A 15,316-nucleotide genomic window follows, 5' to 3' on the forward strand; every position below is an offset into this window, starting at 1 on the left:
CTGGGAGCAATCAACTGATCAACTTCAATAGATGCTGGTGGTGAGCTATGGGATACTGGATGCAAGAGGGAAGAATACGTATGACAATTTAAGGTTAGGGATCATACCAAGTAAATTGGTGTTATCAGACATTGAGGCAGGTGGTGGTACCTAGTCCACATAAGCTAGATTTCAAGTGTATTAATATGTGTGATGTGAGAGTGCCATAAGGAATGTAATTAGAGGTATATACTATATATCTCAATCAGAAGGATGCGAGTTTACTTATGTATATAGCGTCTGAATATGTGATGGTTATTTTCATAGTAGTGACAGGATATCCAATTCGTTTTACTGAATCATTTCATTTGATTCCGTTCACGTTACTGAATCGATACAGTGATCCGATTCACGGCACATTAGAGTCACCGTTTCTATTGCATCTGTGTTGTGTGTACTGAAAAGAGAGCAGCAACAACATTCAATGCTTGCTGCTACCATCTAGTCTTCATTCTATGAACTGCTTGCCTATGCGTCATCTACCTTTCAGCTGCATCCACCTTTTCACATCAAGTTTTGATGTTACAAAGCCTTTCCCCCACAGTGACAACTCCATTAAATAAGTATATAGAATCAGATGAAGTAATATCTGTACACACAATCATGAATGTTCTACATTTAGAGCTGTCGCCCAGATGACTCCCTATCAATTGTTTGCTTAGTCTTCAATGATTTCAAACAACATGGACATTTCACTGTATTCACGGTAAGTACATAATACAAAAAATAAGTTAAAAAATGAAATGCAGGAAAAAATAGGTACTTGTCCAATACTATACCTTCTTGTTATATTACAGTACAAGACTTACGTAGTTAATAATAATAATAATAATAATAATAATAATAATAATAATAATAATAATAATAATAATAACTGACATAACTCAAATAACTCTGTTCACAATAAGTAGCCTACATATGAAATATAAATCAAGTAAGTTGTTTTACATCGCACCGACACAGACAGATCTTATGGCAGCGATGGGATAGGAGAGGAAAGGAAGCGGCTGCGGCCTTAATTGAAGTACAGCTCCAACATTTACCTGGTGTGAAAATGAGAAACCACAGAAAACCATTGTAACGGCTGCTGCCGGTAGGATTCGAACCCACCATCCCCTGAATGCAAACTCATAGCTATGCAACCCTAACCGTATCGCCAACTTGCTCGGTCATCTTTGAAAATAGAGTTGAATTAATTGTCGAATGTCAACTAATTTAAAATACTGATTCATTAAACTAATAAATAGAATAACCAAACAGCCTGCCTATATACTAGCTAGGTACTTTGGAATAATGTTCTGACTACCTTTTTAACAATGCAAATAAGTCCATCTATTATTTAAATCTCCCTATAAGAAGAGGACAGTGAATGCAAGTGGGTATTATTTTGAAATGAGCTGGGAACGGGGGTCTGTTATAGCGTACGATTCTTTCAGTGTGCCATGGATCTGTTTGTCTCGCTGCAGCGCAAGTTCAGCTCCCTGCCAATGTCCCATGTACCGATAATGAACCGTGTGTGTTGTGTCTCACTGATCCGTGATTGCACCACTCAGCACTGTCTGCTATGAGTCAGCTGAATCGTGTGCCATGAGCTCGCCGTTCCTGTGAATCGATTCACTCGGACACTTGAATGAATGGATACACTGCATCGAATCATACACTCAGTAGCCAACACTATTTCATAGGATACTGATGGAAGTTGTGAAGAAGAAATGTTGTAATATATGTGTAATTGTGGAGTTTGTAAATTAATATTTGTATTCATTGCTATTAAATTCATATTTAAGCTAATAGTAATATCTTCTTTTGGCATGCTACCTAGATTTATTTTCTGAGAGTTAACAGGTGTCTGTCTGGTAAGAGTGGAAAACAAATTTGGATTCTCGCCAGCACATGATCATCACCTTGGGGGAAGATTTATTTGCAGTGTTAAAAAGGTAGTCACAACATAATTCTGAAGTAGCTAGTAAGTAGGTAGGCTATTAGGTTATACTATTTATTAGTTTAATGAATCTGATACAAAGTAGTGTTGGCTACTGAATGTATGATTCGAAGCAGTGTATCGATTCATTCAAGTGTCCGAGTGAATCGATTCACAGGAACGGCGAGCTCACGGCACGATTCAGCTTACTCCCAGCGGACAGTGCTGAGTGGCGCACTCGCTGGACATTGACGGGGAGCCGAGCTTCCGCTGCAGCGAGACAGTGAATCATGGCACATCGAAAGAATCGTGAACGAGCGCGGCTCAGTGAGACACAAGATACACACGGCTCCTTATCGGCTCACTGCAGCGAGACATACAGTGAGCCATGCTATACTGAAAGAAACGTATGCCATAATGGACTCTCGAGCTCAGCTCATTTGAAAATAATACCCATTTGCATTCACTGTCCTCTTCTTACAGGGAGGTTTAAATAATAGATGGATTTATTTGCAGTGTTAAAAAGGTAGTCACAACATAATTCTGAAGTAGCTAGTAAGTAGGTAGGCTATTAGGTTATACTATTTATTAGTTTAATGAATCTTAGTATTATAACTTAGTTGACATTTGACAATTAAACTCGACTCTAGCCTGCCCTATGACTATGAGTCATGCTCATGACCACTCAAAAGTACCTGTTTTATATTGGGAAGAACGGCTCAGTTTTCTCTCAGTTCATATGTCACATCGTTGCACAAGACTTCAATCATATGTGGACAGACGCAATAACAGTATGTTGAATCAGAAAACCAGTGGGCTACTGTACATCTCGGGTAGCCTATACAAAATATGACTATTAAAAAAATCCTCAGCTGATAGAAAAATACTTTTTTTTTTAATGACTGAGCGAGTTGTCGTGCGGTTAATATCGCGTGGCTATGTGCTTGCATTCGGGGGATGGTGGGTTCGAATCCCACCGTCGGTAGCCGTTAAGATGGTTTTTCCGTAGTTTCCCCATTTTCACACCAGGAAATGCTGGGACTGTACCTTAATTCAGGTCATGGCTGCTACCTTCCTAATCCTAACCTTTCCCACCCTGCGTCGGCGGAAACCTTCGATGTATTAGAGCAACTAGCATTTTTTCTAAGAAAGGAGTTCATAGTATGAAGACCAGATGGCAGCTGCGAGCACTGAATGCTGTTGCTGCTGTCTTACCAGCACATACTACACAGATGCAGTAGGAGCGGTGACCAATGAGCCATGAATCGGATCACTGTATCAATTCAGTAACGTGAACGGAATCAAATGAATCGATTCAGTAAAATGAATCAAATGTCCCATCACTAATACAAAATTGATTATTTGTTTATTAATTTCTGCAATTGCATTACAATAGCACCCAATCTCAAATTTCACATTTTGGTTTTTCTTTAATAAGTTTATGTTATAGTAAAGGGGGAAATAATGTCTGTGTACAGCCCAGCAAAATTATATTTTTCAGGCTACTGTAGCCAAGTTAAAAATGGCATTTAACAATGGACCTATTAAATTTAAAGTTGTAGGAAGTTACAACAGAAATCTAGGACGGACCACTGCTTGAACATTATTTAGCTTATCCTCTCATGGCTTATGAATAATGGTCTCTCTGCAGCCAATCTAAACACAGTCCTTTATACCTCTCTTTCACCTTCTCTCAGTAGAAACACCTCATAAGGGTATCAACGTAAGTGGTTAAAGTGAAAGGAAAAAGTTAATGTTCAAGAAGCTTACTAGGAAGCACAAAAAATTCAACTTCCAACAAAATGTTTCTCAGGCATAATAGCCATTGTGTTCCAACAGCTCCTGTGTCTTACATACTCAACTTCTGAAATAGAATTGTGAAGCAGTAGGCCCAATAAGTTTGTAAAAATTAACAGCTGGTTCACAATTCTTCTCATATTTCACTTTGGCCTTCTGATACATTGAGTTATATTGGGCACTACAAGTGAAAATGTACCGTATGGTACCGTAATGTGGTAAAATACTGATCAATTTACTTGGGTTTTTACTTTCCCAGGTATTGTAATATTGAACTGCAAAAATTAAATTATGTTTAAATATAACTTGCCATTATTTTGGCAATGAATTTCTTTCAGCTTTCCATAAAATAGATGAAAAGTATGTTTTATGATGGGTGGTACCCCATGGTATGGGGTATACCCCATGGTATGGGATAATACTGATCATATACCTGTTTTGCATTCTGAACAGTATATACCTGTTTTGCATTCTGAACAGTATAACACCATCATTGGGGTTATACCGATCGATATTTTAATTTTTGAAAGTATTACTGATGGCTCCAGATGGGATGCAGTAGAAAAATTTAATTAATTAAGAACATAATGACAGTCTAATAGAGAAAACATAACTAATAACCATAATAAATCAACGGATTACAATCATAATCTCCTTACATCTATAGGAATAACATTACATAAATTAAACAAGTTTTCGAATTCTGGATATAAATAATTGACAATTGCTATTGAGATGCTCACTATTCAAGCTGATTTCTTTTTGTATTTGTGAAGGAAACCTTCCACAAGAGCAAGATATCTTATGCCCGAGTGCACCAACCTCGGTAAAGAGAATACCGCGGTAAACTGCACAATTTTACCAGGGTGAAGTCGTATTTCTGTTGCACCAAGCTCGGTTTCGAGTTTACCGACATTTTACCGCGGTATAATGTTTACCGTCCGTGAGCGAGCGGTTAACTAAGAAAACCGCGGTAAAGTTGTATTTGTGCTCTGTGGTTAAAGATTCCAAGATGGAGCTTAACAACTATAGGTTATATCTCCAGTATCTTAATCAGTTTGAAAGAAATGAAGGGAGAATTATAGAAGAGAGACGCGATTTATTTGAAGAATTAAGCGATGTTTCGTTCCAGAGAAGATTTAGATTGCGTAAGGAAACTGTGAATTATATTTTAGATTTAATTGGTGAACAATTGGAATTACCGACTGGGAGAAACTGTCCTATATCGCCTAGAAATCGCCTTTTATTAGCGCTGCGGTTCTATGCAACTGGAACATTTCAAGGAGTGATCGGTGACGTCTGTGATGTTGACAGAACAACTGTATGCTGCATAATACACAAGGTTTCTGATCTACTTGCGTCGTTAACGCCACAGTTCATTCAACTTCCACTTACGCAGCGGGAACAAAGGGAGGTTATGGAAGGGTTTCATACAATAGCTGGATTCCCTGGTGTGTTGGGTGCGCTGGACTGCACTCATGTGCGAATAGAGTCTCCCGGAGGTGAAAATGGGGAGGTATTTAGAAATAGGAAAGGTTATTTCTCGCTAAACGTGCAAACTGTGAGCGATTCGAACCTCATGATACGAGATATTGTAGCAAGATGGCCAGGGTCGACTCATGACAGCACAATATTTCACAATTCTCGGCTGAGAGCGCGTCTCGAGACGAGAGAAATAGCTAATGGCTATCTTTTGGGTGATGGAGGTTACCCATGTAAGTCCTTCCTCCTTAAACCTGTTCAGAATCCCACCTCCCCAGCAGAACAACGATATAACAGAGCCCATATTGCCACAAGGAATTGCACCCTTGAAAATTGGTTATTGGTTTGTATGGAAAGAATATTTTATTACTGGGGTGGAACAATGCATAAAATTATCATCCAGGAAGGAGATTTCAACTCTGCACTGTCTGCTAGCCCGCAGTGAAACAGGTTTTCCCCCTGCCGTGTAAGCGAGCCTGGGGTTTTTTTTTGTGCCTTGTTGAAGACACCAGATGAGTAGCACGTGGACATTAACTCTACCAGACTAAAAGCGATCAATACTTTGAGATTTTGACATCATGATATTTAACCAATTGGATCGCAAGGTTAGCCCGATCGCTAAATCTCAGCCAATAAAATTCAATTAACAAACACACCTACGTCTTGAAGAAATAAATACCCATGTATCTGGGGGAATCTTCCTCTTTTGCTTTTGCTCTTTTGAGTGTCTTCAGTTGTCTACGGGAATAATTGCTTTGAGCACATGTGTTATTGGAGACGGCGTATCCGACGAACATTACAAGCATTCATTTGATGAAAGACGATATTTTTTTCTGCTTCTGAGGAAATTTTGAGATACGGAAATATTGGAAACGCAGCAGTTCAGATTTCCTTAATTTTATAAATCTGAGGGAAAATTTAAAGTATGTAAAAACTGTGCCAGCTTGGAGAATCGAGTGTGTGTTGGGAACTACTTCTAAAACAGACCTTTTAGTTTCAGCTTTCACCAGAAGACGGAAGATCCCTAGCAGTCCTGAACTATTTCGGAAGAATGGAACTTCAGCATCACGACGGAGTTTGTAATTGTCCTAAGTCCTCGCCTGCTGCAGCCATGTGTAACTAAAATGTGAGGCATAATTCAGCCCAGGGGAGAATAATATCGGAGATGGAGTTTGGTTAAATATTCACTGATCATCAACCGAGTCCAGAAGCCAAGTCTACTACAGCTAAGATTTTAAATTATACTTTTCTCTATTTTCTGTTGTAATAATTATGTAGACGTAGTCCTTGCTTGAATATCTGAGATCATTTCTAATCGTCTTTGTAGTTAGGAATTTCACTCTTCTTTCACTGGTCCAACTTGGCAGGTTCGATCCTGGCTCAGTCCGGTGGTATTTGAAGGTGCTCAAATACGACAGCCCCGTGTCGGTAGATTTACTGGCACGTAAAAGAACTCCTGCGGGACTAAATTCCGGCACCTCGGCGTCTCCGAAAACCTTAAAAAGTAGTTAGTGGGACGTAAAGCAAATAGCATTATTATTATTATTACTTTCACTGGTGCTGGTAGATTTGATATGTGTGTGAGAGTGTATTTGGGACCTATAATTTGTTCTATTTGAGTGAGTGCTTCGTGACATGTTCTCACTGTCCCATGATAAGTCGAGGAAAGTGTTAAAAATATTTGACCCACGCGATAACATTTATTAATTTATAAAATAATGATGGAATAATTTTTTAATTATTTGGGACAGAATATCGACGTGTTCTGTGAATTTAGGATTTTTCCTTGATGTTTTGTGGTTTATCATAGATTCGAGATAGGATAGAGTCATCTATGATTTCATTAAACCATAGCCTACGATGACGCGACCGCCCGCGTATAATAATAATAATAATAATAATAATAATAATAATAATAATAATTGACATTATTACGGTTTAATAGAATGTTTAAAGGTCATGAGTGTAATTATTACTGTGCTTATAAATGATTAATGTGTGCTATATTGAAGTAGATGTTGGCCTGGAATATTGGTCGTGGCTTGAATGTCCACAAATTTTGCATTTACTGTTATTGGTATTTTTGAGACTCGTAAATGGATCTTAAGATAGGATTTTATTTGTGTGTCCATTACGTGAGTCAGTTAAGGAAGAGTGTGTGTCTTTGAACATAATTTCTTCTTATGCAACACATATTGATCGATAATTTGAGATAATAGGAGATTAAAAATAACGTAGTCGTGACTCATAGACCGTATGCGCGAATGCTTGTTTATCTATGAATGTAGGCAATTCTATGGAATTTTTAGTGATGATTTCTACTGTAAAATTATCCTGGAACATCGTTGTGGAATCTATTTCATTGAAAAAGTGATAATCCTGTTACAATCACACTTCAGTCGATCGTAATGGTAGCCCTTGTCTGATATTGTCATCGGGAGAAACTCTCATATTTCAAATAAAATTTAAAATTAAAAATCAAGAGATAGGGTTCGATAAATCTATTTGATAATATAAGCGTGGACCAAAGCTTGAATGTGAGATGGATGAATGACTGATTTTGTTTGTAAATGTGATTTTCATGGTTATATTTCGTCATGATATGTGTACGCTGAGCGCGTAAAGTTTTCGATTTTTTTTGTTGTTGTTGTTTTATGGCGAGCATATTTGGCTCAATTATAAACCTTTAAGTAATTTTATGACGGAATAAGATAGATTAGGATCTTTGTTTCGAGGGAAAATACTTAAGCAAGGATCGTGTCAATGAACTAAGCTCACAAAATGTAAAATGTTTAACTTTACAATGCGAGAATTTTAAGTCTTTATTGTGAGTTGTGCACAACACTAGGTCAATTGACATAAGAGTAAAAATCTAATGAGTTGAATATTGGACTTCAAAATAATTTAATTAAATAATTTCAAGCATAAGTAATTAATTAGAATAATATTTAATTAATAGAAATGATTATTTGATTTTCCATGTGAGGTAAAAATTTGACTCACGGCAAGATAAATCGCAGAGTATTGTTAATTTAAATAATAATTTTTAAAAATCAGATTTTTGATATTTTGAGATAGGATTTTCTCAGATAATAAGTTAATTAATTTCCTAATACGATTTATTAAGACTCAGTTTCGTATCTTTGCAGAACGCAATTTAATGAAGAACTGTGGGTGAATTCCAGCAGGGAAGAGCTAAATATTTTTATTTCAAGATTTTGAAAATATTAATGGAATTTGGAAAGTGTTAATAATTTCCTTTTAATAAATGTTAAAACCCATTTCTTTTTAGTGTTTTCATTTGTCGTCAGTCCTTAGGTTGTCCCTGTCCTCTATAATTTAGCGTTGCCTGTAAGCGAACGTTCCGCCTCTGGGACTTCTGCTTACCGGCTGGGCTGCCCGGCAAAACGGGGGCAGAATGTTGTCGAGAGACAATATGGTGTGTGGAAAAGGTGGTTCCCTTCCATGTCTTTAGGACTTCAATGCAACATTAAAAACATGTCGAACATTATTGTTGCCATGGCTGTGCTGCGCAACATTGCCATTGCAGCTCGAGAAATAGATCTTCCCAATGACCCTGAAATTAATCTTCAATTACTTGATCAAGAAGAAGAAGAAGGCAATTTACCAATACCTGCTGTGCATCTGCATCTCAGGAATGATGATAATCCAGGACAAGTTACCAGACGTGCTGTAATTAACAGACATTTTACTTAAATTCAAACAAACTGAAGGTGAGATTTTATTTTAAAACATTTCTTTTACAATGGTTCAGCATTTTTCCTTTCCAGTAGGCAATTTTTTCTTTTAATAATTCCTTTTTTTAATTTAAAAATTTCTAATTCCTCCTTATGTTTTTCTTTCTTCAGCGCCATGTCCAACAGAAGTGCCTCTTGCTGCACTTCTGCAGCACTTGATATGGACTCCGTTGCTGTCAGCTTCCTCTTTTTTGTACCTCCGTGTGTCTTCCTCGATTGGTGCTGCAAAGAAAAATATACACCCATTCTTTTAGTGAAGAGAGAAAAAATACAGTGCCATGTAAATTGAAAAAGAATATTTAATTGTTTGGCCTCGGTGTTATAAATATTGGTGATTTTTAAATTTATTTTCACTATCTAAACTCTACCTCCAGTGCAGTGCAGTGAAGTTTTTCTAAAACTAAATTAAAACAGAAAATATTTCACCTTTAGGCCTATACCACTTGAAGGTCTTGTTGGTGTATGTAGTGGAGTTTGCCCATAATCATGAGAACACTGGCCTAAGTTGTCACCCTCATCATCATCATCATCATCATCATCATCATCACCACCACCATTGTCAACACCAAAGTCCCCCTAAAACAGAATAATTATATCTATATATATATATATATATGGCTCATATATTATTACATAAACACAGTCTGTACTTCTGTGGTCTGCAGTTACTTGTGTGTAGTTTTGTGCATTGTGATATATGGTGAACATATTAACATACCGTACTCACATTAGCAATATCTCGTAGTGTGTCCAGAGGGTTGGAAGTACTGGGATGTCTTTTCAGACTGTCATCAGGTTCTGGAAGTTATATTACAGTTTATTATTTTAAAATGATCTACTATATGCTATTGTTAAATTAAATTTACAAGCAAGATATATATATATATATATATATATATATATACACGAGTTTACTACCATATAAGTATCCTATTTAGGCCTACCTTTGTTTTCTGCATAACCCGCATCCGAGTCATGGGTGCTTGGAATACACACACTGCTTTCCTCAATAATCCCAAGCACCCTTTTGTCAATATCCTGCACTTTCGACGGTACGCTAGGTCCACCCCCTGTCTTGTACATTTCTACCTTTTCATCGGCAGAGGCTCTTATAGCCCTTCTTTTAAGGTTTTCATACACACCTTTTAAGTTAGTATGTGACCTAGGTGTGGTACCTGAATAATATGTACAGAAAAATATAATAGAACATGTTGCAACAGGATAATAAAACATATATACAAATGCCTGAACCCCAGAGGCAAAGTACACTACTGTATGTGCAATTACAATCTTCAGGTCTGTACAGTTGTTGTTCAGTAAAATACTGAGCACATAGTACTGTATAAGATCCTCATGGGTACACTTTTCTCAGAAACAAGTGAACCTATAAGTATAATATTTGTTATGGGTATCCAGAGTATTTGTATCTATTTGGGAGCTGAATTATACTTTAATAACAATTTAAAATTACTTTAATAAAATATAATTTCAACAAACACAGAATGCCATAAATATAACATTGCAGGATGATCCTCCTAATCAATACAAGTTCATTTTAGTTAACAGTTTCTGTCTAACATATCAACAACATGAATTACACAATATCAACATCGAGCTCAACACCATAAGTGACCTGCATTGGAAGAATTGAAGCATGTGCAAACTATTTTAATGTTATCAATATAAGCACAGATTCATCAATGTAACAAACTGACAAAAAATACTGAAGTAGGCTATATGCCATTTTAATGTTAACAACATAAGTACAGACTCTTTTCATCATGCACTAGTGTAACAAAGTGACAAGATTTTAAGTGTATATTACTTTCAGAAATAATTCTATGCATAAGCTAATTAGTTTTTAGGATATCTTACAGTTATATGGCTGAAGATGGCCCAAAATGTAGGGCTGAAACTAGAACCATGTAATAAAATGTGTACTAATCTGAAATTGTATTTATTAGGAGGAACATCCTTCAATATTATATTTAGGCCTATACAATATACATACCATCAATACAGAACATGAAACTCATAATTTACAAAGAATACAGTACTATGCATTCATTCTTTTTCTGCGTGACTACATATGCTGCTAACCTACACATTCTGCCCTTTCTAGTGGCATGTAGTCCTAAAAATGCTTTATGGTTCCCACATAACCTGCATCGTTGATGGCTCATTGAGCACCGTGTGACAGCTGTTATGCAGAGTCTTTCGGACTGTTCAGCAGTTTGCTGCAGTGTTCTAATAGCATGAAGTTATTGAATTCTTTGGAGAAACTGAAATGATGAGGATGTGCTCTCTGGAGGAAAAAAGTTATTAAGGATATTTTTGACAATAGAAATCATAACACTTGTCCAGGTAAGCAATAAGGTCAAACTGGCATGAGGTCAATGCAATCTTACCATGGTGAAATCTATAAGAATTTACAGTATAAATTTCTCCATTTGTGTGATCAGCAGATCCCCATTAGTTTTTGTAAATTTATTATAGCAGAACAAGTACTCATACAGAGCTTACCATTTGTTGGAGTTACACATACATCACCCATAACCACATCTGAGCATACTGACATACGAAGCAAAATTACTTCAGTAGATTATAACACTAACCAATCTTGTGCTTCATTACACCACAGTAGCATGCAATATCAAAGCAGCCTTTGTGTTCCACTTCAGAGAGCAAGATATTGAATGATTATTTACTATTAAGCTGCAGTGAACCTCATGACTGAAAATGATAAAAATTATGAGGCTTTTCTTTACGAAGAGTTCCAGAATGGAGTCAGATACTGGTCCCTACACAGACCAGTCGCACTGCTGACAGTATTTTGGGTAATCCCGTTAGGTTGTGAATAGTACAGCAGGCAATGAAGCCACACCTGGAAAGATTACATACAATCACAACAGCAATCAGTCAGCACGGAAGGAAACGTGTCCTGAATCCAAGTCAGTGGGTAAGTAACAAGCCCAATGCAAGCTATGTAGCCAGGAAATCTTACACAGATAAAATGGGTCAGAATGTAAAGTACAGAGCAATGAAATCACCATGATTCTGCAGGATGCATTACCATAAAAAAATAAGGGAACAGAAAGGTAGGAAATATTCTGTTCATATTACTGGTATGCCCAACATAAAAAGTAATGATACCGAAATGCATTTTATTCGTTCGCCCACAGATTTCACATTCTAGGAGCAGGTAGTTTAAATCAAAAGCCAGTTCTCTGACATGCAAACTTATACTGAATAAAACGGTAGCAAGAGTATGTAAAGTCGTGTATCTCACTACACTCTGTATTTCTTATACAGATAAAATTCACATTCTTGCTAAGTTAATTTTAATGCCTACATATATTATTATTACTACCATCGCCATTAGGCTGAAAAAGGGGTAACAACGAAAATGAAGATGGAGCTAACAGATATGAATGAAAGCTTTATTTTTGAAAGTAATACTCATCAAGTCACTTCTAAGTTACTTTTTCAGAGGTATAGAACATTATAAATCCACTTCCGCTCATTTTCAGGAATTTAAAAAAATACTATGGCATTAAATTTTCACACTGGCAAATGTACACAAACCTAGCTACCCACAAAATAATTGCAATAGAACTTCAATGCAAAAACGCAACTACTAAAGAAACTCTCCTCACAAATATTTCTCTAGCGGCATAGTGTACTTTCCCTCCCAGGGGCAGATAAAGTCTATTAAATTGCTTTTTATATTTACTTACCTGGCACACAACTAAATTCTTGACTGATCCTTAACCAAGTTTTATCCTTTTCTTTTAACGTCACGCCATCCGTCTTTTTATTTTCAATGACTGCCTTATATTTTTCAGCCAAATCCAACAGGACGAAATTTTCGTGAGGACTGAAATTAGGATTTCTAGGGCGTTTCATTACTTTATTTTCCATTTTAAGGAGCTGATAACTTGATTGCGCTGTCACAAAATGTAAACACGATGGACAAGTGACTGTCGAAACGATCACTGCCGGCTGGATAAACTAAAGACAAGTGACTATCGAAATGATCACTGCTTCCTGAATACTACTTTGAATGTCTTCCGAGGGGAATAATAGCGAGAAAATCGAGCGTCAAGAAACCGCGGTAACGAAACCGGGCGATAGTAATGGTGCACTGCTTTTACAGCAATACCACGGTAAAAGTTTTACCATGGTTTCGTAAAGGCTGATAAATACCGAGCTTGGTGCACTCGGGCATTAGTCACTTTCCTCACCATTTGTCCTTTTCCACTTCTGCAATATCAGGATTGTCTGGAGAAACAAAAGTTATCATACCATTCTTTAATACTTTCCTCATAAAACTGACTTCATACTCTAATCCTCTGAGACCTCCTTCAATTTTTCCTATTAAATATCGAACTGCCTTTTGAAATGGAAATCTAACTATTACAAAATCACCAGCAAATATAAGCATTTATTGCCCAGTCAACTTCATACAAACTCTTCCCATGAGCGGTGTTACCCTATAATATTACAAAATGTTATAGTTATGTAAATATTCAATGTTTATATTAACTGAAAACCACAACTAAATTGATTTTACACGTCATGAGTGATCCTAAATCACATTTTTAACATCACTTACCTTCCGAATGCAAAAAGTCTTGCTGTGCAAATGAAGTTATTCTGGTAACTTTACTAACACAGATTTCTGTTTTTCATTATTGGATTTCTTATTTTCATTAAATAATTATGAATGCAGCGGTCGGTATATTCATTGTTGATATAGATGTTGATTCCCATAGGGAAGCTGAAATATTTGTCCTGGATGAGTAAATTTATAATACCAACATAAATGGTCCGTTATTGGACATTATAAAATTTCCAGCTAACTCATTCCTGGTTGCCAGCGTTTCGCCCCCGTGTGCTAAGTTGGGCCACCAGGAATGTGTTAGCTGGAAAATTTATAATGTCCAATAACGGACCATTTATATTGGTATTACAAATTTACTCATTCGGGACAAATATTTCAGCTTCTCTATGGGAATCAACATCTATAATTATCATCTAATGGCCAGGCAAGCATCAATTTTTGGTAATGAGACAAAGTCTCTCATAGTGCATTGGCACTGCCAGTGGCTACAAGTAGCCTACGCAGTGGCCTCCACAATGTGCACTAGCCATGTGTCTTGGTGGGTGTGCTATTTACCAACTGATGAGCCCAACTTAGCACACTGGGGTGAAACGCTGGCAACCAGGAATGAGTTAGCTGGAAAATTTATAATGTCCAATAACAGACCATTTATATTGGTATTATATTCATTGTTGTCGGCGAGTACTTTACCTTTGTAGAATTCCTAAGCTTGGGCCAGACAAAAACTAGGGGTGTTCAGTAGAATTCCATTTTTGAAAAATAACACAAACGATCGGTGTTACCTATCTATATCGGTGTTAACCCCAATCTACGGTACATTCAAGAAATCATGACCTCTAGTGCAAAGCATATTATTCTATATTCCATTGATATCAGTTTACATTAAAATTAAAAAAGGAAACTATCATTAAAGAGAAGTCTTTTCAAACAACATCTAAATTTTTGTGACTGACACAAACTTTTCAAAAGAGGAAGGAAATATATTTTCTTTACGGAACCTGAGTAATTAAGAAAATACAAGTAACTTATTTACACTTACCGTTACAGATATCTCCATCAGCCAAGGGCCGTTGATCTGGTATACCATGACAGATAACCTCATTCACAGATGTACAACACGAACGAGGAAACTGGTAGTAATTGAGAGGCGATGGATAACACTCCCTTTCGATGCAAGCTTCATGCACTACTCTATCAATTTCATCAGTGGTGACCCCAATACCAATCACTTTTGCGGCTTCATCCAGGACTTCTCGCCCCAACTAAAGAAAGAAAGAATCTTTGTTCAAATTATTTCCAGAACATACTGGTCTATACACATAGTCAAATCACATTATTATGATCACCTGCTAGAAGTAACATCTGCAATGCAGACCCCATGACGTATGCCTTGTGACGTAGGCTGGTGAACCTGGTGTATAATGTGACCGACAGCCTGGCTGTACCCATTGCACTTCATACTATCATGGGTAAGGAAAGCAATTTAACCGAGTTACAAAAATGGATGATCATTAGTTTTCAGGCTAGGGGGCAGGTGGAGAAAAATTTCAGAAACAGTACCGTTCATGAACTGTTCACATGCCTCTGTGTTAAAGGTGTATCATAAGTAGACACATGGCACCATTGGGAATAAAGTCGAAACCACAGAATTCAATGCACCACTGCTATCCAAGGTGAACAGCGAATACAACTGTG

The 15,316-nt window shown here is 36.9% G+C and overlaps 2 protein-coding genes across 2 annotated transcripts in view; both read right to left on the reverse strand.

The window, feature by feature from the left end:
- Positions 1 to 15,316, reverse strand: part of LOC136863220 (methionine aminopeptidase 1) — a 405,036-nt gene that overhangs the window by 160,657 nt on the left and 229,063 nt on the right. The window contains exon 5 of the mRNA XM_067139589.2: positions 14,661 to 14,883. Within this exon, the coding sequence (XP_066995690.1) occupies positions 14,661 to 14,883 (223 nt within the window). The remainder of the gene's footprint in view (positions 1 to 14,660; positions 14,884 to 15,316) is intronic.
- LOC137498404 (myb/SANT-like DNA-binding domain-containing protein 3) lies at positions 8,982 to 12,938 on the reverse strand. The gene is made up of 5 exons (XM_068225882.1): positions 12,735 to 12,938; positions 9,942 to 10,172; positions 9,725 to 9,795; positions 9,424 to 9,573; positions 8,982 to 9,219 (listed from the first exon to the last, which is right to left on the reverse strand). The coding sequence occupies exons 1-5, from the start codon at positions 12,916 to 12,918 to the stop codon at positions 9,001 to 9,003; spliced, it is 855 nt and encodes a 284-aa protein (XP_068081983.1). The 5' UTR covers positions 12,919 to 12,938; the 3' UTR covers positions 8,982 to 9,000.

Source organism: Anabrus simplex, chromosome 2 (genome assembly GCF_040414725.1).
Source record: "Anabrus simplex isolate iqAnaSimp1 chromosome 2, ASM4041472v1, whole genome shotgun sequence".
In the NCBI taxonomy this organism is placed as follows: Eukaryota; Metazoa; Arthropoda; class Insecta; order Orthoptera; family Tettigoniidae; genus Anabrus; species Anabrus simplex.